Source organism: Nestor notabilis, unplaced genomic scaffold (assembly GCF_000696875.1).
Source record: "Nestor notabilis isolate BGI_N333 unplaced genomic scaffold, ASM69687v1 scaffold1713, whole genome shotgun sequence".
Classification (NCBI taxonomy): Eukaryota; Metazoa; Chordata; class Aves; order Psittaciformes; family Psittacidae; genus Nestor; species Nestor notabilis.
The window spans coordinates 1-24825 of NW_009921290.1; the positions used below are offsets into that span (position 1 = coordinate 1).

Sequence of the window (24825 nt, forward strand, 5' to 3'; positions counted from 1 at the left end):
ACGGGGCAAGCGGTGTCTGCGGCCCCATGTGCCCGACCCCGGCCGTAGCTCTGCACCTGGGTATCTCGTCTCTGGGAGGCCGAGGATGCAAACGGCCAACTGCCCTTGCGAATCCCCGCGGGTACCCGACCGGCGAAGGATGGCAAACGGGCAGCACCGGAGCTCCTCCACCCGCAGTGACGGCTTCGGGTCGCTGGGGCCAAGGATGGGGTGAACCCCGCCGGTTCGTGACGTGGGAATGAAAAAGGCCATTGATAGGAAACCCGGCTTGGTTTGTGCGTGTGTAACCGTTTCCTGCCGCCCAGAAGCGGTGGAACGTGTGGGGTTTGGGGCACTTTCCTGGTGACCTGGTGGAAGCCGTTGTGCTCGCTCATGGTGGCTGAGTGCTTGTGCTCTCCAGTTTGGGGAGACACTTGAGAAACGCGAGCTCCAAACTGAAAGAAAAATCCATAGGCTGACCCCCAAACTGGGCTTTCCCAGAGGTTTGTTGCCCTGACTCACTCATGTCATACCGTTTACTTTAGAGGATGTCTGGTCGGGACCGGGTTGTAGCCTTGAGTGCAATCAAACTAAATGATTGCATGCAGTGCCTTAAATACCAGCCAGGCAAAGGGCAGTGTTTGTTTGTATGCAGATCCTCTTCCTGCTGGCAGCAGAGTAGCTGCGGAGGCAAGGCATGTCCTTGCACTTGATTCCTGTATCAGTAGACACGTTGTTTTCTTTGATATTGAGAGCAGGAATCAGTATTTGGTTTCTCTCTGCCAATGTCTAAGTCTTGAGCAGATCTGGCCATCCATGTTGCTCTACCAACTCGTAGGTTACAGAAATTGCACTAGCTCTTCCAAAGGTACAAAACAAAGTGCAGTCTTTTCAGGCATACATGAATTCCCAACAAAGCTACTGCAGAAACTACGGTGAAGGCTTTGTATTGTTAATGAGCAATCACTAACTTTATTTAAGAGGTTGTTACATCATTTGGGACATTGAAATGGGAAGAGAGATTTGAAGAATTTTAAATTGGATTGTTCTCCTCAGATTATTAAAGAATTGAACAGACTACTGAGCAAATTCCCCAGGAACTATAAGTATAAATGTTTAAAAGTAAGCTCTAATTGTTCTGCTACTATAATGATCCCTTAAAAAGCAATTCTTTACCAAAGCAAGTAAGTGCTGCTATTTTTGTCTTATGTGAGGTGCTGTGGCTTTCAGCAAGTAACTGTAATTGCAAGTTGTGACAAAGTGGAAGGGAGGTTCTCTGGCTCCCAGGTATGCACATACTGCTGCCCACAAGCTTTGCTTGAGACGGTTGGGGAACAAAAATGTGTGTGCCAGAAAGGAAATGCCCAGGTCGACCCTGTGGATGAAACCGTCTGTGAGGGAGTGTTTGGAGATGAATGGCCATGGTGATCATGAAAAGAGAAGAACACACCAGGATTGTTTTCATATACTTGTTACTCTTCCAAGCTTTGGGCAGTTCGGTTAATTGGGAGGCATGAAAAAGTCACTGGCTTTCTCAGTTCCTATTGTTATCTATGTGAAGAAACGTCGGCCTTTTGCTTTATCTTTGGGTTTGGTTTTGGGGGGGTTGGTTTTGTTTTCATTTGTCTCATCCCCTTCTAGTGCAGTTACTGGTTCTAGCACTGGTGAAGCAGAGCTTGGTACTCCTTAGAGACAGAACTAGTGAACATGTTACCAGGTTCTTCCGAGAAACATCTATGTAATCTTCCAAAATGGGGTCTGGTTGTAACCAGAAGATGTCAAAATGCTTGCTGCATAGAAGCAAAGAGGAAAGTAGTGCTACCAAAATTGCGCTGTCCTCCAAACGCAAAGCAGTGTGGCAGCCATTAATTAATAATGAAGTAAGGACAAACCCAGGGTTTGCAAATATTAATTATTTTTCCTTTTTTATTTTTTACTCCTACAGAGCTATTACCCAGACTTTCTGAAAATAATTGAGAGACTTGCTTGGAGGTATACATTCAAAATATCTATTTTCCTTTTGGAACACATTTGATTTATAAAGAGGAAAGAAATGGAAAATACCAGGAAGGCCAAATTACTGTTATATATATTCTGAAGTTTGTTTGCTTTGGGGGAAAGCAGGGGCTGAAGTATTTTTATGCTATTATTTAGCATTGTGTTAGCATCTATAAAGGAAACTGTCAGAGTAATGTTGGCCTTTTGTTACAGTACAAGTGAGCACTTGCAAGAATGTTAGGAGGAAGTTTGGTGTCCTCACTAGGCGTTTGTGACCCAACACAAAAGTCAGCCATTTAACTCACGTTTTACTAGTCTGCTTTGGAATGAAGGAATCAGAAAATCTGTGCCGTACCTGCAGTGCTGAAAGGTCCAGCTTCCCTGAGTTATTGCCTTTCCCATGTCTTCATGTTTTAGCAAATCAACAAAAGTGTTTTGTTGGCAGGGATGCCTTTGGCCACTGAGATTTTTGCTCCTTAAAGGTAAGGAGGGGTTTATTGTAGACTTAGAAGGCGGGGATTTTGCTCAGGAGATATAAGGGGAAGTATGTGCCACTTTTATTGAGTCTGCCCAGATGTCATGGGCCATTCGCACAGCGGGGTTTGAGTCAGTAAATTTGTGCTCTGTGCCCAGCACCAGCATCTGTCTCACTGTCTCTAAGAAGAAATTTTGGCGCTGAGAACGGATCGCCCAGAGGCTTTGGCCCAGGAAAGTGTTTGCAATGTTCATGTTCTTTAGTTGTAAAACGTATCAGTTTATGGATGATACCAGAGCTCCTTGATGTTATCATGTTGCTGTTTCAGCTGGAGAAGGCAGTTTGGGGTTATACCTGGTTCCCATGCAGGACTAAAGCAGTGTGAGTCCACAAAATATGTGGGTTTTTTCAGGGGCAACCTTTCATTCCTTTGATTCCTGAGAACAGATTTCTTGCTAACTTAGAGGGTGATAAAGGAGCCCACCCTGCTGACTGTTTCTTCTCTTTAGCATCTGTGGCATGTGCCTGTTCATCTGACTTGTTCCCCTGGAACAAGCACTTCTCCTCCCCTTTTTCTTGCTTCTCTTGTACTGAACTTCTTTGTAATGGGTATTTTTGCAATATTGCTCATCTGTGTCATATATTTTAACTTATTTTTAAAATTACCTACTTATCTCTGTGGTATTATGCAGTGAAATGTAAATTAGCCTTTATTTTTTACTATTAGCTTCCCCTCTTTTAATAGTGTGATCATTATGCGAAGCATGTAGGCAGGCAAATGAAATCTTCAAAAACATACTTGGTGCTGGGATAAAACATCATTGCTTCCTGAAATTTCAGTGGGAATCCCATAAGGACTCAGCTTTCCTTAGTTTGAGAGCAGCCTGAAAACTGTCTTCTGAAACAACTGTCCTGCTGTCTTCCTCCTTGCATGAGAGACCTGAGACCTTGGATTTCAATTCACCTCATACTATAGGATGGCCAACGGCCAGTAGATGTTTTAAACAGATACTCTTGCACTACAGACACTTGTCTAATGGTCACCAAACCTTCCTGAGAAGCAAAATGAGAATTGTATCCCACATCCATCAAGCTTTTTAATTGTCTTTAGACAATTTCATTTAGAAATAAACTTTTCCTTTTTAATCAAGGGCATCCATATTGTGGTTTTACTCAGTGTGGTTAGCTGATGTGCATCAGGAATGACCCAGGGAGAGGGCAGTCTGTTAACAAACATTCCTCTAAGTCTGCCTTTAATCCAGAGGGGTAAGGAGATTTGCTGCTCTCTGAAAAGTTAAACGATTTATTTGAGTAAGGGGGGTGAGAGGAGGCTCCTGCCTGACACTTTATTTACTCAGTACCCTTCCTCCCCTCTGCAGGCAGCTGTGCTCCCAAGGCCACGGGGCTCTTCCAGACCTTTCCCTGTCTGAGCCGCGAGCTGTCTTCTGAACTTCTGCTTGGATTGCCCAGTTATTACTGGGAGGGGAATTTCTTCTCCGTGCTGCTTTCGGTGTGTTACAGCCTCTTCCCTGCAGAGCTTCTGCTGAGCTGTCCTCAGCCCCTGCATTGAAGTCTGAACGTAGAGGCAATAGCATAGATGAGTATGTAACATGTAATGACTTGGATGGGATTCACCTGCATCTGGAGTCTGCCCAGAATGTTACTTTTCACCTTTAGCTCTTTTGCTTCATCTTGTTCCCCCTCTCTGGAGGTAGAGGGTGAACAGGGAGCAGAGCCTTCCTGTCCTGGTTGAATTCCCTACATATGGCATGAAAAAATAGATGCTAAATTTGCAAATGACAAGGACTAGCCTGCTGCTTGTGCTGGTGGAGTTGCAGGGAAAATGCAATTGAATAGCATCTTGTGGTGGAAAAACAAGTTTTCCATCTATTTTGAATGTGTATTCCTGGTAGTCCAGAATTCAGTACTATAATTGCTTTCCTAAATGTATGAATCCAGGGGATGGGACCATAGCTAGCTGCTTCTGTATCGCGTGCTTTCCTCTCTTTACACTTACCTTTTTGCCATCTCTTTGGACAGTATCAAAAGGTACTATTCAATACACCTAAGGGAAATGGGGAAAGTCTCAGTTTTATGTTGTCTGTGGCCTTATGCAAAGGACAGTTTTGCTTGTCTTTTTTAATTAATTTTTAAAAGATTTCTAAATGACACTTCAGTTACTTTGCAGTTGCAAGTTACAATAGGTAGCCAGAAACTCAACTTTTGTGGTGTGTATGTTCTTTGGCTTATAAAGTCAATTTATTATCCCAGCGGTGCTTTTCATTTGATGAGATGCAAAGTTCAGGCTCTTTTTCCATTATGTTACATTTCAGAGATACTGTGATTTCTCTGCTCTGCAGGCCTGCAGTAGCAATTAAGTTTTCTCTGTGGTGTGGTGACTACTGACCCATAATGAATGCAGAGTTGTAGGTGAAGTATGATGACTGTGTCCTTCTACAGCATTATTACAGTGGCATGTTTTTCCAAATGAAATGGGGGGGAAGCTTATGGAGGGTTTTCTTTTCTACTCCAAGTACTGGTTGTTTTGTAAGGCTGATGATGTTGCGTCATATTTTCTCATGCTGTATTTCTTAGCTTGTAGGAGATGAATATATGTGAGAATTGACTGGAGGTTTTTATTAAAATAATTTCCATCTTTTTTCAGTGATCACAAATCTTATGTTGGCACAATCAATATAAAATCTGTAGATTCTGCAAGTTAAGATAACACAGAAGTACCAAACTGTTTACACAAATGTTAGGTGCTGGAATAACAATCTGAAGCAGGTGAAAGGTAACTGTGAGATGAGGTATACCAAGTGCAGAAATAGCTTGTATTGGATTGGGCAATATGATGGTGTCGGAGGACAGTGTAGAGTTTGCAACTACTGATGGCTTATTCTAATCCCCACTGCCTCCCATTAACAGGAGGCAGCAGCACAGTTGTGCTCCTATGAATTGAAAGTTACATTCTCATTTTTGGGAGCCAGTCTTTCTAGCCGTCAGCTGGGAGAATGACTCATAACCCATTGGTAAACACATTTCTTGCATGCGTTCTGTTTGGTACAGATTTCAGAAGGAAGGTATGCCTGCAAAAAGGAATACCATTTTTGTTTGTTTTAATCTGGTTTGGTTGGCTGTCTTGTCAGGTTAAGTACACAGAAATAATTAATTACTTTCCTTTTAAAACTTAAAAAAAAAAAGTTTACACTTCTCTTTGTCTGGATAAAATTATGTTTCTTTATTCTTCCTGTAGTTCAGAGCATGGACTAGAGTAGGACTTGATGAATGAGCTAAATCCCATACGTGTACCCAAAGACAACTAAACATTCTTCCTGTGTGAGAATTATTATTCTATGCATAATGTTAACTTTAATACACATTGTCAGACTCTTGTTTAAGCCTGGGCTCATATAAAACTGCCTGTAGAAACCTCATGATAGTTTTAAGAGCTTCAGAAATCCCTTTCCTTGTGTAAGAGCTTATACTATAGCATGTAATATTTATTTAATGCCTCTAATCTGCCAACTGTCTTGCAAATAGTAATCTTGGAATAACCTTGGAGAAAAACGTACGTGTGTCAATGTTCTGGTTCTTCAGGTGAAGAAGCCGAGGCAGTGAGGATAAGCTTTGGTAAGAGGTTTGATACAAATACAGGGAATGAATCTTGAGTTTTAAGGTTCTGTGGTTGGACAACACAGTTGGTTTTCCTGCCATTGTGTGCTTGGCTTTTCCTGGGTGGTCTCTGATTTCTTAGAACTAATGGGGGTAAAAGGAGAAAAGGGGGAGGGGAGACAGGTAAATCACGTACTCTGGTATTTTTAATGTAGTGGGAGTTGCACACATGGTCCCTAACACGGTAAGTATGAAATTCATCCCTCTAAGCTGTTGTGTATTGCTAGTTCCTCAGAGGCTTAAGGCTAGTGCTGTTTCATGAGTTTCTGAAAAGCTTGCTTGAGTGTGATCCTGGCTTCTCAAACTGGAGGGTGACTGTGTCCTTCCAGGCAGCCTTCCTTTGCCCCTTCTGCCTTGGCGCTGGTGGCAGTTGGCAGATGTTATCTGCAAGCTCTCCAGCTTTGTTCATTTGTCTTAGATGCAGCTGCATCACTGGGGAAGGATGTAAATGGGAACGGCTTAGCAGTTGCCATGTAATCTGGCAGGGCTGTGCCCCTCAGGGTGAACTGCTTTAAGCCAGTGAATGTGATCAAATGAAACATGCTCAGCTCGACCTTGAAAGGAAGCAGTGCTGCAAAGCACAGAACGTTCCTGCGGTGGGGTCCATGTATCATGCAAGGAAGAAATACAGTTTGTGGGTTTAGGGACAGCTTAAGTCAGCTCTGTGTTGAGCTGCATCCTGAATAAGACTTGGAGTAGGGGGGCACTGTTAATGAATGGAGGGAGATGTCTTTGGGTGGATTTGGGCAGAGGAGACACAGTAAGTAGAGTGTGGCATGGGGATGGAGTAACAATAGGTGCTGTGTGTGTGCTGGTGCAGTGTTTGTGCGGGGAGACTGAGGCTCCTGGATCACATCTACCCTGGATTTTTAACCTCTTCCTTTTCTATTTCTGTTCTGATTGAACTTGCTGCTCTAAAATGCAAGAGGTTCTACTGGGCATTAGCAGCTGGGTATTAATCATGCCTTTTGTTGTCTTTTAATTGGTGACTTGTAAGACTTGGTTCCCATTTGGCCAATTACATTTACCTAGTAGGGTACATGTTTGGGGTGATCAGCTAGAATACACGGTATTACCCAGAGTGGTTAGGTAGAGTAGAAGGGGTCATGGTTTCAAGGGCTCAGAGTGCAAAATACTGAGCACAGTTGGTGAGAGAATTAACAGCTTGTGTCAAGCCCCTGTATCCCCCAAATCCAACAGACATGGGCTGGGAGTTGTAATTAAATGGTAATTACAGAGATTCAAGCACATAGGAGGTGGCCAGCAGGTCCACTGCAGTCATTTGGCCACCTTCACCACTAGAACCTCCTGCCCAGCTCCCCCGTCCAGCAGCACACTTGCCATTGGCTGCCAGTGGTACTTGTGGTTATAAGTGGCAGGGTGCTAAATGGTTGATGCTGTTTGAGCTGTTCAACAGATGAAGCTCATAAAATGGCTGGAAGCAGCTATGATTTCTCCTCCCGGTACTGTACATAAGGCAAGTGTTTGACCACAGAGATTAGTATTCTCTAAAGAAATACCACACCCAGTATTTCTCTGGGGGGGGAGCTGTGCTGGGGAATGGCCAGTCTAAGGGACATCTCTTGGTCTTGATCATAGCATGTTTTAAATGCTGGGGTCTGAGGAGGGGAAGGAGAAAAACAACTCCAAGTTGAGGGAGCGAACATTGGCACGTGCAGTCAATGGAGCAGGAGGGAGTGTAGGCAATACATACTTGGGCAACACCAAAATATGGACCCTTTATGTGACTTAGCACTCATGTGGATTAAAAACCCTTGAAACTTAAATAAGAAGAGGTTGTCAGTGTGCTGTGGCAGGCAGGCTTTTCTGGCATGAAGCAGGGTGGCAAACCTAGAGCTTAACTCGTTTGGGGTCTGTATTCATCATGGTGAGGCTTAAAGGGAAGAGAATCTTCTGTGGGAGTCCAGGGCTGCTGAGGTACAGGGGTATGGGCATTACTGTGTCCTCGGAGACCCTCTGGCTTGACAGAACTGTGAAAGTGTGTATTTTTAAAGAGGAAAGAATTATAATGGTAAGGTGTCAGTGTTGTTCGCCTCAGTGATAATCATCTGTGTTTAGCTTCAATTCATTTCCTTCTCTTTCTTTTCTTTGATACAAATTGTTGCACAATCACCTGACTCTTGTGTGGCCCTGGTCTTGATGGCCATGGCAATGCTTCTGAATGGTCCCCATCCCCAAGAGGAGCAGGAGTGGAATGGGTCTGGTCCCCAAGATGAAAAAGAGGAGCATTATGCCAGCCCCTCTCCACTCTGGTGTGGGGACGTCTGTCTGTCTATCAGTTTCATTTGTCATAATGCCAAGCTGGTTTTAACTCTGCTGGAGAAGGAACAACGTCAGATCCTGTAGGCTCTGCACCTTTCCTTCTCATGAAAGCAGGTCCTGACTCCTGGTGGTGGCTGTGTCTGAAAGGTGAATAACAATTTCCAATCTCTTTTTTTCCCCCTCTCTTCTTTTTGAAGTGCTACCAGAAGGTGTGGTCAACCTTGAATGATTGGTTTTGATGCTGTTCAGGCTCCTTTGCAGGCAGTGATAGTGACACTGATACCATGATTCATAGTAGTCAGCTTTGCCTGACTTCAGGGAGAGAGGGGTAGGGGAAGGGGTGGAAAACCATATACCATTGCTTGTATGCTTTCCATGGTGGTTTTCTCCTACAATAAGGAAAGAAACAGATTGAGCTTTGATTGCATCTTTTGCTACTTTTATTTTGCACCATAAACAATTGAAGCTTTTTTTTTGGCGGGGAAGGGGGAATGACACAACAACATATGTTTGAGTTGGAGTGGAAGAGGAGCATGTGCTGTTTGGGTGTTAGCTTGAGGTGGTTTTGAGGATCGTGCTCTGATGTCCTGCATACTACTGCTTCAGAAATCCTGCGGCAAAGTGTCCTTGGACTGGTGTTATAAGTCTGTGAGATTGTCTAGCTATCCTTTCGTAGGCATCGTTCTCTTTACAAAATCTTCCCAGTTAAATTCCTCTTCTATTGAATCTCCCGGTCCCATAGCTAAGCACCCTTTGTGCTGTGCTGTCTGTGTATCTGCCCCATTGCTTAAAGGTACTGACAGAGATGAGATTTTTAACTCCCCTCTACTCCCTCCTTCTGAAGTTCCCTGATTTGTTCCTCTGTCCTTTATGGCCTGCTGTGATAACTTCTACTCTACAAAGTCCCTGCAGAGAGGCAAAAGTGATCCAGCTCCAGTGGATCTTTCGGTTTTTGGGTTTTTTTGGCCAACATAGATTCATTCAGGCCAAGGTGATTTGTCTGTCTTTAGATATGTGTTAGAGACCTCCTCAGAAAACAGATGATGCGTAGCACATGTTTATAGTGCCGTAAAATACCTGTCAGTTAGAACTAACAGTCTGGTCCTTAGTGGAGTCTTATGTTGGAGGTGAGACTGAGGAGGGGTCTTCAGCTCTTACAACTTCAACTATGGTCCTTTTTGTGGAGAAGTCTTCCAAAGAAAACAAACAAACAAAGTCACCTGCTGTTCTTTAATGGTCTCTGTATTTTCCAGATTTGGCAGGTCACTGTGTGGACAGATGTGCTGTGAGCTCTTATCCTGCAGTTCCTTCTGAAATGGCACTTTTCAGCCTTTTACCCAGCTACGAAACACTTGATACCGTTCCCTGGGGTAAAACAGGATCCTTTCCATGGCAAACTACCTGGGCAGGGTTTTGACCTTTTGTTCAGGCGTGATGTTTAAAGATACAGCTCTTGGAAGGCTAAGAAAATATCATAGGTATTGCTGCTTTGATTTCAGATGGGTTTTGTTAGGTCTTGAAACAGTTTGAATGAAATGGAGGTTAGTGCTGGAAAAAGAAGTTGCCCAAAGTTGCTGATGACGATGATGATTATCATCATCATTATCATTATTGTTATATTTTCCCTTTCTTTCTTGAAGGAAGTGACTTTTCATCCCTGGTTGATGGCTTTTTGATTCATAATCCATGCTGCCTGTATATGAGGAGGAGAAGGCAAAAAGCCGGGAGACTTTTAATAGTGGGAAGAAAACCTTCTTTTACTTTCTGGCTCGGAAGATTGCCTCTGAAAATCACTTCAGTCCCAAGCGTTATAACTGAGAGCAGGTTCCTCTGCAGTGGGTTCAGGATTGTGTTGGATGATCCGTTTCAGGGGTGAGAGCCACCATGTAAAACCCACCGCATCCCTGCCTTGATGACTGGGCTCACAAAGCAGCTGAGCAGCTCCGCTCATACCCAGGAATGCAAAGCGTTGTACCTCTGTTGGTTTCAGTGGCCCTCTGGGGAGCTCAGTGCCTCTTCCTGTGTCCCTTTCCCCTGCTGTAAATTCCATGGCTCCACATCTGTGCAAGTGCCTTGGCAGGCTGAGTGCGTGTCTTGGATTTTCTTATTTTTCCTGCACATGCATCACACAGGAAAGCTGGGTTCCTTAAGTTGCTGAGTTTCGAAAGCATTTGGAGAAAGTGCTTTTTCTTCCAAATCTGTATTAAGGGTCTTTGTTTCATGAGTAGAAATCAGATTTATTTGAATTACTTCTTCTTCCTCTTTACTGAACTGATTCGTAGGTGTCTTGACTGAAAAAGGAAATAAAAATTGTTTGCAGTTTTTTTTCCCATTTCTTTCCAAGGACTTGATCTAAGTTCAAGCTTGCAATGTTTATCCTTAAGAAATTTTAAGAGTCATATAGTGATTTGTATTGCATGCGTGGTGCTGCTGGGGATGGAGTATGTCTTTAGGTGCAGGTATTTGGTTAGGTATTTAGAAATGGAAAATACTGTTCATAAAGCTAACTTTATATCATCCCATAGGTCTTAGTTTTGTGGGTAGTTGATGTGAAATGAGTGATTTCCATTTTGCAGAATGTAAACAGAATTTTTTCTTTCTTGTCTTCCTCCTATTCTCTGCGCAAAAAGCAATTGTTCTACAGCCATTTCCATGTGTCATTTGAAGGTGAGAACTTAAATCAGTCACATATGCTCTGAACCATAATGCAGGAATTGGCAAGACATTAAAACTTACTGATATCTTTAATTTTTTAAAAAAAGCTATGTCAGCATCAGACTTGGAGGGTGATTCCCTCTCCCTTACCTTGTCACCTCTCTTGTTAATCACATCTACACTCCTGTACTTTCAGTTCATTTATTTATTCTTATCAATAAATTTAATTAAGATCAGTGTCTCCATAGCCCTTGCAAAATGCAGATAACTTCTTCAGCCTGGGACTCCCTCTGGTGTACTTCTCAATGTCATTTTAAGGTCGCTCTGTCCCTCTCCAGTAGTGCAAAGCTAGGAATTACAGCCCAGTTTGTTCCTTAAGCAACCTCTCCAGAGTAATCCCTGAAAATCCTAGGTCTGTGGATGGTAATTCTATTAGCTGTTCAGCAAGCCTAGTCTGGAAGAATGCAGCTGGTGTGTGGGAATGTGGGAAGTTCCCCATCTCTGCCTTTAATCCCTCTTTTAGAGGGGAAAAAAAGTTATAGGCTAATGTGATTAGCTGTAATCCCATTCTTGCTTGGTTTTAGAAAAGTGTCTGATTCTTAAATCGTAAGCTAGTTCTGTGTAGGGGGGGATGGAGGGGATGGGGAATTATTTTAGTACTCAGCTCGTTTGTCTGCAAGAACACTGGAAGCAAGAGAAAAGAAAACCCTCATAGCTGGCAGTGAGTTTCTAGTTTCTGTTGCACAGCATAATTTAGACATCCGAAACCAAGATCATGGAAATGGAAATGCAAAATGACCATAATCCTTTCAGGTATCTAGGTATATGTATAAACAAAGGCAGGCAACATCTTATGCATACTCTGCAAATTGCTCTTCAGGGCTTTCTGGCCCAAAGGTTTGCGTTGGGAACTTGTTATTTGCCGATATGTTGCTGCTGCTGCTGAAACTGGTGGTGTGTGTCCTGGGTTCAGCTACAGCAGTCATTTTTTCTCCTTCTTAGTAGCTGGTGCAGTGCTGTGTTTTTTTGACTTTCAGCCTGGGAACAACACTGATAACACCGATGCTTTTAGTTGTTGCTGAGTAATGTTTACTCTGACCAAGGACTTTCTCAGTCTCATGCTTTGCCAGAGAGGAGGGGAAGCCAGGAGGAAGCAGAGGCAGGACACCTGACCCAAACTGGCCAAAGGGGTATTCCATACCACAGCACGTCATGCCCAGTGTAGAAAGTGGGGGGAGTTACCCGGAAGGCCAGATCACTGCTCGGGTCGGGCTGGGTATCGGTCGGCGGGGGGTGAGCCGTTGTGTCCTTTTCCCTTGTTATTCCTCTTATCATTATTATTGGTAGCAGTAGTGGTTTGTATTATACCTTAGTTACTGGAGTGCTGTTATATCAACCCGTGGGAGTTACATTCCTTCGATTCTCTTCCCCATCCCTCCGGGAGCAGGGGGAGGAGGGAAAGGGGGGGGAGTGAGCGAGCGGCTGCGTGGTTCCAAGTTGCCGGCTGGGCTTGAACCACGACAGTGTGGTTGGTTTGATGTGGACTGGGGACAGAGCTGTCTCTAATAAAAGCCACAGTTTCTACCTGAAGTGAATGATCAGGGGACTTCTTTCCCCGTTGAGGCATTCGTTTTTCCTTGTAGTGCTAAGGGAACGAAAACACTTAACTTGTGTGGAAGTGCTGATGTGAAGTGTTAGAAATGCTGCTGGAGAGGGGCCGAGGCAGGACCCTCTTTAACAGGAATGAAACGCACTGTGGCCTGCTCCTGTGCATGAACACAAACAGGACGCCGCTTTGGGGATGAACAGTATCTTCTTCTTGTATGAAAGATAGAGTGCAGCCTGAGATCAAGGTCTCTCAATGCCATCACTTGCTCATAGGTGATCAGTTTTGTTCCAAGGTTTGGTGCTCCCTATGGCCCCTGTTTGGGGAGGAGGAAGTGTTGGCCTCAAAGGTTCAGCCTGTTCTCTGTTTCCAGGGGAAAGGAGGGAGAAGGCAGAAAAATACCTTGCTTGCATCTTGTTCATTTTCTGGAGAAACTGCAAATAAAGATGCCTAGACTTGAGTCAAATGTTGCCTGAACCCTCTGGAGTGAATGGCTCTGGAGAGGGTTGAGGTCTGAGGACTGAACTTGTTGCTTCTTTGTTTGAGCAGCAAACTTGAGATACTGCCATTTAGAGAAGCTGTGTGAATGGAGGCTTCCCCTCATCTTCCTATCAGGTTCCCCTTCCTCTTGTGGCCTTTCTCGCCAGCATGATGGTGGTGCAATCAGCACCCTGGCTGGGAGGTCCCTGTGGCGGTTGTCTGAGAGTTCCAGGGAAGGGAGGGAGTGCACAGGCGCTGCTGGAAGGGATGCATGGCCTAAGCTGTAACAGGGGTGTTTGTTCAGGTCCCCTAGAGACCGCAAAGTATGAGCAAATTCCCCCAAAACCACCATTGTTCACTTTCATCTCCCATGTTGGCCTTAGGTTATCGGTCCTGTCATGCTAGTTCAGATGCTTGGGAGGGGCGGGAGAGGCGATGCTATGACAATAAAATGCTGTGATACCAGTCCTGTAAACTTGCATGTTTAGTCAGGCTGCTGTTTTGAGAGGTTGTGTGGGACTGCCTTGTTTACAAATAAAAACTCTCACTTAGTTTAATTACAGAGTAGGGCGCACTGCCTCTATTGCACTTGTTTACAATCCTGAGGTTTTGGTATGTGGTGTAACTGCTGTGCTCCCTCACAGCTTTCTCTAGGACCAGAAAACTTCTTCAGGCTATCAAGCAAATAACCTAGTGCCTTTAAAACAACAACAGAAAACACCCTCAAACCTTCCCCCAATATGAAATAACGGAAGGGAAAATTTTTGTTGTTCTTTCTCCTTTGAACTGCATCATACTCCCTGGAGAGCTTGGAAACACTAGATGAGTAACGAGATGCATTTATTCTTGGAGAAATGTAGTGGTGTTTGGCAAGGATAATTTGAACTAATGTTACACAGGTACATGATTTGAAATTACTGGAACCCCTCTAGTATGGTTTTGGAGAGCACACTAAAGCAGTTGCTCAGTGTGTAGTCAAAAAGCCAAAGAAAGTGTTAGTGTAAAAGGGAAGTGGGGTGCAATAGTGGAAAATGGATCACCTCTGTGTAAGTCCACGTTTATAACACTGTTGAGAAGACTGTGTTCACCCTTAATTATGGGCAAAGCTGAAGAGGAGGAGTAATGACTTTGAGGGTTGGAGGGAAAAGACAAGCAGGAAGCAGAAGTTGGAAGAGGGGGAACAACAATGAAGCCTACAAAACCAGGAAAGAGCACACTGGAGACAGGCTAAATATTTTTGTATTGGGGAGGAAAGTTTAACAGGAATAGAAACCCCTGTGACAGAAAATGAAAGGTTGTAAACAGTGACAAAAGAGAATGCTTCCCTGTGTAAGCACGAGGACATACCAAAGAAACCTTTCACAACTGTAGGTCAGGGCCTTACGTTTCAGGATGCCTCAAGACCTTGGGTCTAAATGTGTTTAGAGATAGGTGTCATGAGAACCCAGAGTCTTTTGGGTTTTTTTTCTTCTTTGAAATGAAGAAGAGAGAACCTCTTGTGCTTTGCTGCATGACAGAGGTCTCTACAGGGCATTATAGGGATCGCTATGCTATATGGGGTTCATTCCTGAATTAAGCTGGTATTTCTCACACTTTCACCTGGAATACCTGGACTCGCCTATGCAGCAGAAAGTAGTGCAATTAGTGTAGTGGGGCGGAAGCTGAGCTGCTGAGAAAATTCCTCCAAAGGTGTGTTTGGTGGGGTCATGTGGCTGTGCGTTTTTGTTGTTGTTTTGGGGGTTTTGTTGTTGTTTGGGATGACAATCAATCCAGAGTATCGTGGTTTAACCCTAGTGGGCAACTAAGCACCACCCAGGTGCTCGCTCACTTCCCCCTGCTCCCAACCCTGGTGGGATGGGGGAGAGAATCAGAAGGGTGAAAGTGAGAAAACTTGTGGGTTGAGATAAAGACAGTTTAACAGGTAAAGCAAAAGCTGCACATGCAGACAGAGCAAAATAAGGAATTCATTCACCACTTCCCATTGGCAGGCAGGTGTGCAGCCACTTCAGGGCTCCATCACATGGAACGGTTACTTGGGAAGATGAACACCCTAAATCCAAACGTCCCCCCTTCCTCCTTCTTCCCCCAGCTTTTATTGCTGACATAGTGTCATATGGCATGGAATATCCTTGTGGTCAGCTGGGCTCAGCTGTCCCGGCTGTGTCCCCTCCCAACTCCCTGTGCACCCCCAGCCTGCTCGCTGGTGGGGTGAGGAGCAGAAAATGCCTTGAATCTCTGTGAGCACTGCTCAGAAAAAACCGATAATACATCCCTGTGTTAGCAACAGTGTTTCCAGCACAATCCCAAAGTGTAGAATGCGAAGAAATATAACTCAATCCAAGCCAAAATCAGTATGCAGAGGAAATACCAAAATGTTGGAGAAGACCCTTCCATGAAGACTGTGATGGAAATTGAAAGCGACAGTACAAACTATATGAAGAACTGGTGTCTTCATAGGGAGAAGATTCCTTTTAAAACAAAAGGGTTTTTTAAGGGTGGAATGTCTTTTCAGTTTAGGAGTCCATATTTAAGTACTGCAGAAAGCAACTTTCATTGTTTAAGGGTGGATGCCCTTATTTTATGGTATTCCAAAGCACGAGCTTTTCCACAGGTAAGAAATGAGGAAGGCTGCCTTACCAAGAAGAAAAAAAATTATAGGTGGCTGTTGGCATCATGTAACAACCTGTTCTTCATCTTTCAGTTCATGTGTAATATTTTAGACTACATTCCTGAAACAAAAAGGCAGAAGAAATATGTACAGATATCTGTCTGGTTTTTCTTCTCTTTCTGGACCTCCTGTTGAGAGTCCCAGTCCTCCAGAAGCATTACAGAGCTCTGAGGCTCTATCCCACCTTCCCCAGTGCTGCAGGAGTACCATTTGGAGAAGACTTGACAAAAATCAAGTGAACATACTGCTGCAGTAAACAGTCAAGCATTGTTATGGGCAGGTTATAAGGCACAAAAGATCTGCGAGTAACGAATGGATTAGTCATAAAGATTCATGGAACAAATAACTCAATCTGGAGGAGCAGCAAGGTGGTCTTGACTGAAAATAAGAATGGAGTTTGGAAATTGTTTCCTATATAAGGGTTTAACAAGACCTGAAGGAACTAAAATATCTACAGTGAAACAGTCATACTTGCAAGCAGTGTGAAACAGGCAGGATTTGTTCTCAATGCAAAGAAAGGCACTTGCAGTATAAAAGCACTTGACGCTTGCAGTGGTTTGTCACACAGCATATTGGGGGGCATAAATATATATGGCGCTAGTATAGCACTTTGCAGGATAGCTGATCTTAACCAAAATTGAAGGGATGAGTGTGAACGGGTAGACAGAGATGGGGGTTTTCGTATAGGAGGTACAAAGTAAGCTTGTTTGGGAACGCCGCTGCTAGAACATCTTCATGAGGTATTACTCTGTGTCTGAAACAGTGAAACAGGCATTATGCAGATAAGAGCTTATGCAGTATTCTTCAGCAAACTTGGTTGTAAGTCAAATAGAAAGTAAACCTGGTAAACTGTGTGAGTTTAGCCACGTTAAAAGTAAGTCTACGGGGATATGAGAGGAAGCATGACTGAAGACTCAAGTGAAGGTGAAAGAGTTCCAACTTGTTTAGGAAACAGTGCGAAATCTGAACAAATACCTGAGGTGTAGGAAATAATACACTTCTGGGTAGCTGTGTAAGGTGTGTGTACCCTTTGCATAGGACCTGATCGGCTTTGTGTGGGTTGAAGGAAATAGGGAGGACCTTTCCTGTGTCTGTTCACCTAGTGCTCTGCTGCCCTATGCAGCGGGAGATGCAATGCTACACCTTTCATTTTGCAGCAGCAATTTTAACTTTCGTGGACAAGGGAGCCAGGGACCAGTGGCCATGGCCATGGAGTGGAGGAGTAGACCTGTCTGTGGTAGTCAGCAGCTGATGGGAAGAAGATTTTGCTACGGAAAGCATTGACTTCTCACAGTATTCCCATGCTGTGTGTGGGATGTCTTCTGATCTCCTTCCAGTGTGACGTCACTCCAAAGCTGACTTCTACATCTTGTCCTCCATGTTTCATGGGTGCAGTTCCTATTGCAGAAGAGTGAAATGTGGCCACTGAACGGCAGAGTAGTCTGACAAGGTGCAATTCCACTCAGTCAGCTCTGAATGGGAATTTGATCTAGAAATCTGAAAATAAGAATTTGACTATTTATTGAAGTCTTGGACCATTACTAGTGTTGACCTGTTAAAATAGAGTTTTTGTGCGTGCGTAGCTGCCTTACTTGGTGTTAACGACTGGGGAACATGTATCACAGCTGAGAATATAGATTTCATCTGTATATGTTGGCCAGGAAAGCCATTTACGACAATTTTTTAAAGAAAATGAACCTATGACTTGTATCTGAGACAAAGCCTTTCCTTATTCACAGTGTTGTGAACAAACTGAAAGGCAATTGTGTTCTTCAAGGTGTATTGTTTTCCTTTGCCTATTACTTTCGTTTGGCCTTTCCCATCAAATTGCGCACTTGAAATCCCCTGCTGTTTGCAACAGTTGAATGAAATGGAGAACTTCTAATTATATCCTTATCTAAGAGTGCTTCCACTACTTACTTAAGTACTGTTTGAGATAAAAAAGCCATGTTGCTCTACTTCTCAGCTGGCCTAACCTTGCAGTGTGACAGTTACGTTTTGTGAATTTTGTTTCTTTGTGAATGCTGATCCTTTAAATTAATTGTGAGGCAAATCAGCATGAAGCAGAAGAGTTATGTTATAAAAAGAACCAATACTATTATTTCTCTCTGCCAGCTTGCAGTCTGTGATGTCCAGCCTGGCTGTGTAACACTCCACATTTGACCTGTGGAATGTTAGGGGACGAGAAAGTTGTCGTCACACTTTGATTCCTCAGACCTTGCCAAACGTTGGAGGTGCATCCCACAGACCAGGAAACTTTCATCCCCCAAACCAGCAGGCATCTGAAACACATCAGCTTAGTGCCAGTGTAGCACTCTAGGGAGAGCCCTGTTTCATCTTAAGCATGCTGTGTTGTTTCTCTGGACAAGCTGCCCATGTTTCCTAAAACACTTGGAACAAAAATTCTCATTGATTTTTTTTTTTTTTTTTTAATTATTATTTTTTTTTCCATCCCTTTTTTTACCATTCTTCTTGAGACCATGGTAGATCAGTGCATATTTTACATCCAGAACTGGAAGACTGAAACTCAAAAGAATTTTTTTCCCTTATGCTCAACCCACATTCCTTTTCTGCCGTCACTTTTTGAGCCTTCAGAAGAGCTGTCAGCCTTACCACAGTCTTCACAAAGACCAAACTTCTAACGCACTGAAAAAAACCTAAACCAAATGAAACCAAGCAGTGTCAGAATAGCATGCGTTCATAATAAATACTTCGGAGGACAGAGCTGTAGGAAGTTCTGAAACCTATGTATGCTTTGAATGCAGAAGACTCCATCCAGAGCAGTAGTGCGTTCATGTGAATAGTGCGAGTGGCTCTACACACTGATGCTTTCTTGCAGGCAGTTGGCAAAGGGCTGGAACACTCTGGAATACCATCTTTTGTATCTTCCCATCGTTTTCCTGGTCTTGATCCTTCTGAGTTATTTTAAACCAAAAAAAATCCAGAAAAAAGCTTTACAAAGATGTACCTGGGAGGTCAAGCTTGTTGCAGCTCTTCTGGATATGCATAATGGATAATGGTAGAGATATAATGGATAATGGTAGAGATACATGTACACATAACAGCAGGGATATGTTGAATGGCTTTATGACCTGGGCTGTAATTATACCCTGCTTTCCTGCTTCACCCCTCTCATTCCTAGTGTGCCCTTTCTCCCATCATCTCACTAGCTAGTGCCCTTCTTTTCCTATGATGTGCCCAATGTTCTACCAGCAACTTGTTTCTTTATGATTTATCTGTATTTAGTTTGAAGTTTTCTGCATTTCTTAATTTCTGAAGATGTTTGTGCATACCTGGGTGAAAACGCTGAGCAAAGTTTCAGCTTTGCCAGCTAGTCCAGTGGAAGATGCTATTGCTCTCTGGAGACCTGATCTCCCTAATACTGTTTTCATAATGGGCTATTTTAAGCCACAATCAAAAATGAAGTAACACCCTCATTTGATTGTTAAAAGAAAGGCATACCACAGACTTACTGTAAGTCTCTTGGAAAAAAGCCAGTAGATTTAAGTGCTGTCTGTGCACTCCCAGATGGTGAAGTTAGCAAAAGATTACACTTAGGGATTCTGTGAAACTCTCCTAGTCACCCAGAAATAGTTATAATATGTGGGATGCTTGAGTAATATTGAAACAATTGTTTGCATAATACTGTAAATTCTGTTGCCAAATGTAATTGTCTTATCTCCAAATTTTAATGATCTTTATTTATGCTGCATCTTTAAAATCCTGTTAAAACCATCAGAATTTCCTAATTTCAGAATATGGTGGTGTTTGTGGAGAGTGAAGCACTACAGGTTCTGCTTCTGCTACAAAAAGAAAATGGGCATTTTCCTCTTACATTCAGACTTCAGAGTCTGTTTCCAACCATTGCTACTGTGCCTTCTGTTTTTCTTGGGACCTAGCAGAGAGATGGGAAGTGTAGGAGGACAGGCAATTGATGTTTAATCCTTCATATGTTTTCTGATGTATACTAGGCCTAATTATACATGCATCTAGAGCAAATAGGCATGCATGCATATTCTAAATAGAGATACGTTATGATTCTGCTGCTGCAGGCAAACACCATATCCTCTTCCATGGCCTCCATGGTTTGGGCCTGGTAAAACTCCGTATTATGTATTTTCCACTTCTGCACTGTTCTTGTAGATGAGAAACCTTTGAAGACTCACTGCTTGAGAAGCCTTGTTTCTTAGGAGATTTTGTCAAACTGTCACTTCTTAGATCAAATTTGGGCCTTTCTTATACCAAGTAATTAAAAATGCCATATAAACTACAGAATTCCCAGAAGTGCTTGTGATAATTGAGTGGTTGAGTGATCATTTTATATAAAGTTTGTAATGTAACAAATGCTCTGTTTAAAAACTAAAAATAAAACCTTAGGGTTTTGTGAGAGCGTCGTTGTTGCTAATGCGTGAGCATTGCTGCTGCTTTGTTACAGGGCTGAATTTGGCCCTTTTATCTCTTTGGTCCCTACAGGCAAGGTATCTGCTTTGCAGAATTGCCGTTTATTCTAGGATTGAATGCCTGGACAAGTGTGCTATCTTGATATCTGTTCCCATAGGGTGCTTTGGAGGTTCCCTGGCTCCCTGGTGGTACACATCAGCAGTGGGGAGTACCGTGCAGAGAATTTCACACAGTACCTTCATTTGGAGTGATGGTTCCTTTTTTTGTTTAGTATATTAAGGAAAGGGTGAAAGAAACATTTCTCTTTTCACATGAAAAATATGTATCTGTAATGACAGTGAATTATTGACAGTGAATTATTTCCATATTATTGAGCGTTTCCTGCTTTGGTAATTATTGTTGCGTTAGCAATGCTGTCGCTGGAGTTGCTGCCAAATTGGTTTATAAATCCGCAGAGATTGCAGCTAGGAAGGGAAGTCTGTTAAAATAACACAGACTTGGCATACAGGGTTTCTTTCACATTTTGAAATTTCCAGGTTGCAGAGTACAGACACAGTGTGTACTACTTAATACTGTATTTTGAAGTCACAGACCACTCTTTATTACCTTGACAGAATTCAAGGTGACCATCATGCTTCCTGAGATGAAAAGGGAAAACTACAGGGGCATACTGGATAGGATTTGGGTGCAGGATAGAGCAGGTCATTTACAGTGGAGAATTTTTGGCTTTCCAGAAGCATGAGGTTATCACGTTGGTGTATTCTACATTGTCTCCTCTTTTGCTCTCTCCTCTTTCAGAAGGAGAGGGACTTTTTCCAAGAGCATGTAATGACAGGACAAGGGGAAACGGCTTTAAACTGAAAGAGGGGAGATCTAGCTTAGATGTTAGGAAGCAATTCTTTACTATGAGGATGGTGAGACACTGGCACAAGTTGCCCAGAGAAGCTGTGGCTGCCCCATCCCTGGCAGTGTTCAAGGCCAGGTTGGACGGGGCTTTGAGCAACCTGGTCTAGCAGAAGGTGGTCCCTGCCCATGGGAGGGGTGTTGGAACTAGGTGATCTGTAAGGTCCCTTCCAACCCAAACCATTCTGTAATTCTATGAATCAGTGCTTGGTGTAAGTGGGCAGAGCTGAAGGCTCTGGGGTTTTGATAGATTGGGCTCTGCTTTTAGGTTGAGGTGTCTGTGAACAGACACCCTGTGCTTCCCAGGCAGCCTGGACCTATCTGTTTGTTGCATGCATAGCATGCCCCAGAACCGTAGGTGGATAAAGTTTCGTGTTTGCATATCACATTGTGGGGGCACTAGGTGGTGGTCTGGTGTCAGCATTCTTTAAAGGATGTTGGAAGAGCTGCAGGGTGAAGAAGAGGGCTGTGGAAGTTATTCCAAAGATGAAGAAAGTGCCTTGCAGCAGAAGGCTTGGATGTAATCTGTCTTGTTGACCAAAAAAATAAAAAAGGTTGAGAAATGAGCTGATTAAAGTCATGAAAATATTTATGGGGAAAATGTGTTACAAAGTAACAGTGAAGAAAAGCAGAAAAAGCCTGGAAGCTAAAACTGTTAATTCAAATGAGAAATGACACACAAATGTTCCTTGGGGTGAGTAATTCAAGGCTCTGTGAGGGAAATGGGTGAAGCTCCTATCTTGTGGACCTAACTTGACAAGTGAATACTCCAGAGACACCAAATGTTTCTACAAACACAAATGGCTGATGTTGGTCCTGAGATATTTCAATCACATGAAAGGATGAGTGGTAGATTAGAGGTCTGTCTAGATAATTAGCTTCTCTCTTCTGGCTTCAGAACTTCTTGTAAATGTACTTTTTAGAATACCCATATTAATAAATCTATTTTCATAGCAGCTGGCTATATTGGTTATAGCACTTGGCTGAAGTCTTTCATGTATAACTACTTGGTGTTGCTTACATTGCTCTGATTAGAGATTGTGACAGCCTTATTAGTAGCTATGGAGATGCTCTGCACTTTCACCCATTTAGAAAAGATTATCTCAGATGGGGTTGTAATTAAGCAGGTAGGCAATTAGCTAAGCAGTGGCTGACTCCCCCAAATGACATGCGCATGCATACAAAATACGTGAGCTAGGTAGTCCTTGTGGCTGGTGACAGAGTTGTAAAAGCCCGACCTGTAGAATAGCCCCGAAGAAGCAGGTGGGGAGCAATATGGTGGCAGTGACACGTGGAGCATGGCCACTTGCAAAGGGGCAGCCTTCTCACTTCAGAGGAGCAGCAGCCTACAGTTTCAGACTAGCAAGGCTGAGATTTAAATGTGGTTCCTGAAGATAGTTTCTCGCAACTGGTCTGCAAAATACCAGAGAGGATTCTGCAGAAGCACGTCTTTGTCAGTGTACAGTCTTGAAAAAAACCCAACATTTTAATTAGGGGGTGCCTGTACATGAAGCATTTATATTTTTGCTGAGATATTTACTATATCTTCGCATTTACCCTGGTGCTCCTTTGACTGCTAGAAGAACACTGACTTGTATTTTGATTAATTCTAATTAATTAAAGGCAAGTGTTTGCGTCACCACATTTCCTTCTCCCTTTGATTTAATGTTATTCAGCCCCCAAGGAGTGGGCATAACACACGTTGGCTCTTCCCCTGCAAGGAAGGATGTGCAGAAGGAGCTGGAAATAATCTTGGAAGATTAAGTGCTGTTTCATAAGAGAAGAGGAGAACACGGGGCCGTGGTGGTAGCTGGGACAGAGACTGGTATGGAATCACTATGCTTCAAGAGGCATAAGGATGTGAGAAACCAAGTTTCGTTAGCTCTGCTGCTGTCATTCCAGTGTTCTGAAATGCAGAGGAGACAATGAAGCCTTTTATTGACCATCAATGCCCTGGTTCCTAATTATCGATGTGTTAAAGTAAGAAAGTTGATATCACAGAGCAGAAATAAAACATATCGGAAGTAAGTGGGTTTTATTTTTTTTTTTTTTTTTAGGATTATGTTGAAGCATAATCTATTCTTAATGGAGTTCTTTTTATAACTTGCTAGACTGTGCATTTAAAAATATTGATTATAGGACTTTAGTGGTTCTGAGTGAAAAGATGCTTTATTTTGTGTACTACAAGGAGGAAAGAGTACCCATTCTGTGTTACAGTTTGTTTTATGGTGTTAAGAAAATTCAGAGATTGCTGTCTCTCTTCCTGATAAAAAACTTAGAAATGAAGTTATAAAAAGGGAAAGAAAAAAAAAAAAGGAAAGAAAAAACCAAAAAACCATGACACCCCCCCCCCCCCCCCCAAAAAAAAAAAAACACCAAAACCCCACAGAAGTAAAAAGTTAGTGATAATTAATGATAATTACTTCTGTTAAAATACTTTATGTTCCAAAATGCTGTTTGGAGCATTTATTTCTGAACTCACTTATCAGCTAATTAGAAGCCTAAACAGTTTTGGTAAGGGTGTTTTTTCTTTTAATTTTTCTTATAGGGTGTGTAGTTGACTATGAACACTGACATTTCAGTTGGTTTCAAAAGCAAATGTCCCGTGCAGCACACAGCACCTTTAGATTTTAAAAATAAGCTAACAAAATACACAATAAAAGTCTTCCTATTGGTGCTAGTCTTTTAATCAAAATTTACGAAAGTTGATGACATCCGTCATCTAATACAATGTAGTAGTAAGGATCTGAAAGTCTAATGCTGCCAGTCTACCTTTGAAGTCTGGACATTAGGAATGTTTGGTTAAATCCGATCCCCTCTAGTGGGATTTGACATTCATGGCATCTCTAAATTTCAGAGAAGCTGCAGGTCTAATGTTGCCTCTTAAAAATTCACTTACACCACTGGAATTGAGTTGGTGTACAAACCAAAGATGTTGCTGTGCTTTTCTACATTGTCTTGCTATTCTTTACATTCACAGAAAAGAGCTGGGATATGACTTTCTGGGGGTTGAGGAACTAACCTTTTTTCTGATAAACAACTGAGATATCTCAGCTTGCAATCCAGATGAAATATCAATTGTTTATTATTAGATTTTAATTCTGCTTCTGTTGAAGTCAGTTAAGTGGCTTCCCTTTAGATTAAGCTGTTTAAGAAAGTGAGTCTAGGAATATATAAGAATTGGAGGGGGAGGTTCTGAAGTAATGAATCTCCCCTATGTGTATATGATTAGTGTGGCATAAAGGTGGTTTGACTTTCAAATAGGAGAAAATAATTCTCTAGATATTTATTTATCACTTTGATCCATGCAAGTAAAAAATTTATTATGATGGGGAAACCTGGGAGTAAATATTTTATACCTGTAGTCACTGTGTGTTAATCCTCCATGTTTCTTTTGGTTGTTTTTTTTTTCCTAATGGATTGCTGTTCTAAAGTGAGTATTTAATTGTGGATTTGGAAGAGGATGTATATGGCCTAATATTAAAGTTTCAAAGCTATACAGGAGCATATTAATTGTTCCATTAGTGATGCTCTGTCTGGTGTCACCATGTGGCATGTGAAGCTGGTCTTCTTTATAGAGACCTTCCCTGTTGTTAGGGAGGTGTATCTTCCAGCATGGGCTTGAAACCAGTCTGCTGTGCAGGGCTAAATGACAGTCTGGTGGTACAGCATGCCATTTGGTGTACGAACATCAGGCATTTT

At 42.7% G+C, this 24825-nt stretch overlaps 1 protein-coding gene across 1 annotated transcript in view; it reads left to right on the forward strand.

Moving 5' to 3' along the window:
* Positions 1-85: 85 nt before the first annotated feature.
* Positions 86-24825, forward strand: part of PPM1H (protein phosphatase, Mg2+/Mn2+ dependent, 1H) — a 129616-nt gene continuing 104876 nt past the window's right edge. The window contains exon 1 of the mRNA XM_010011074.1: positions 86-210. Within this exon, the coding sequence (XP_010009376.1) occupies positions 86-210 (125 nt within the window). The remainder of the gene's footprint in view (positions 211-24825) is intronic.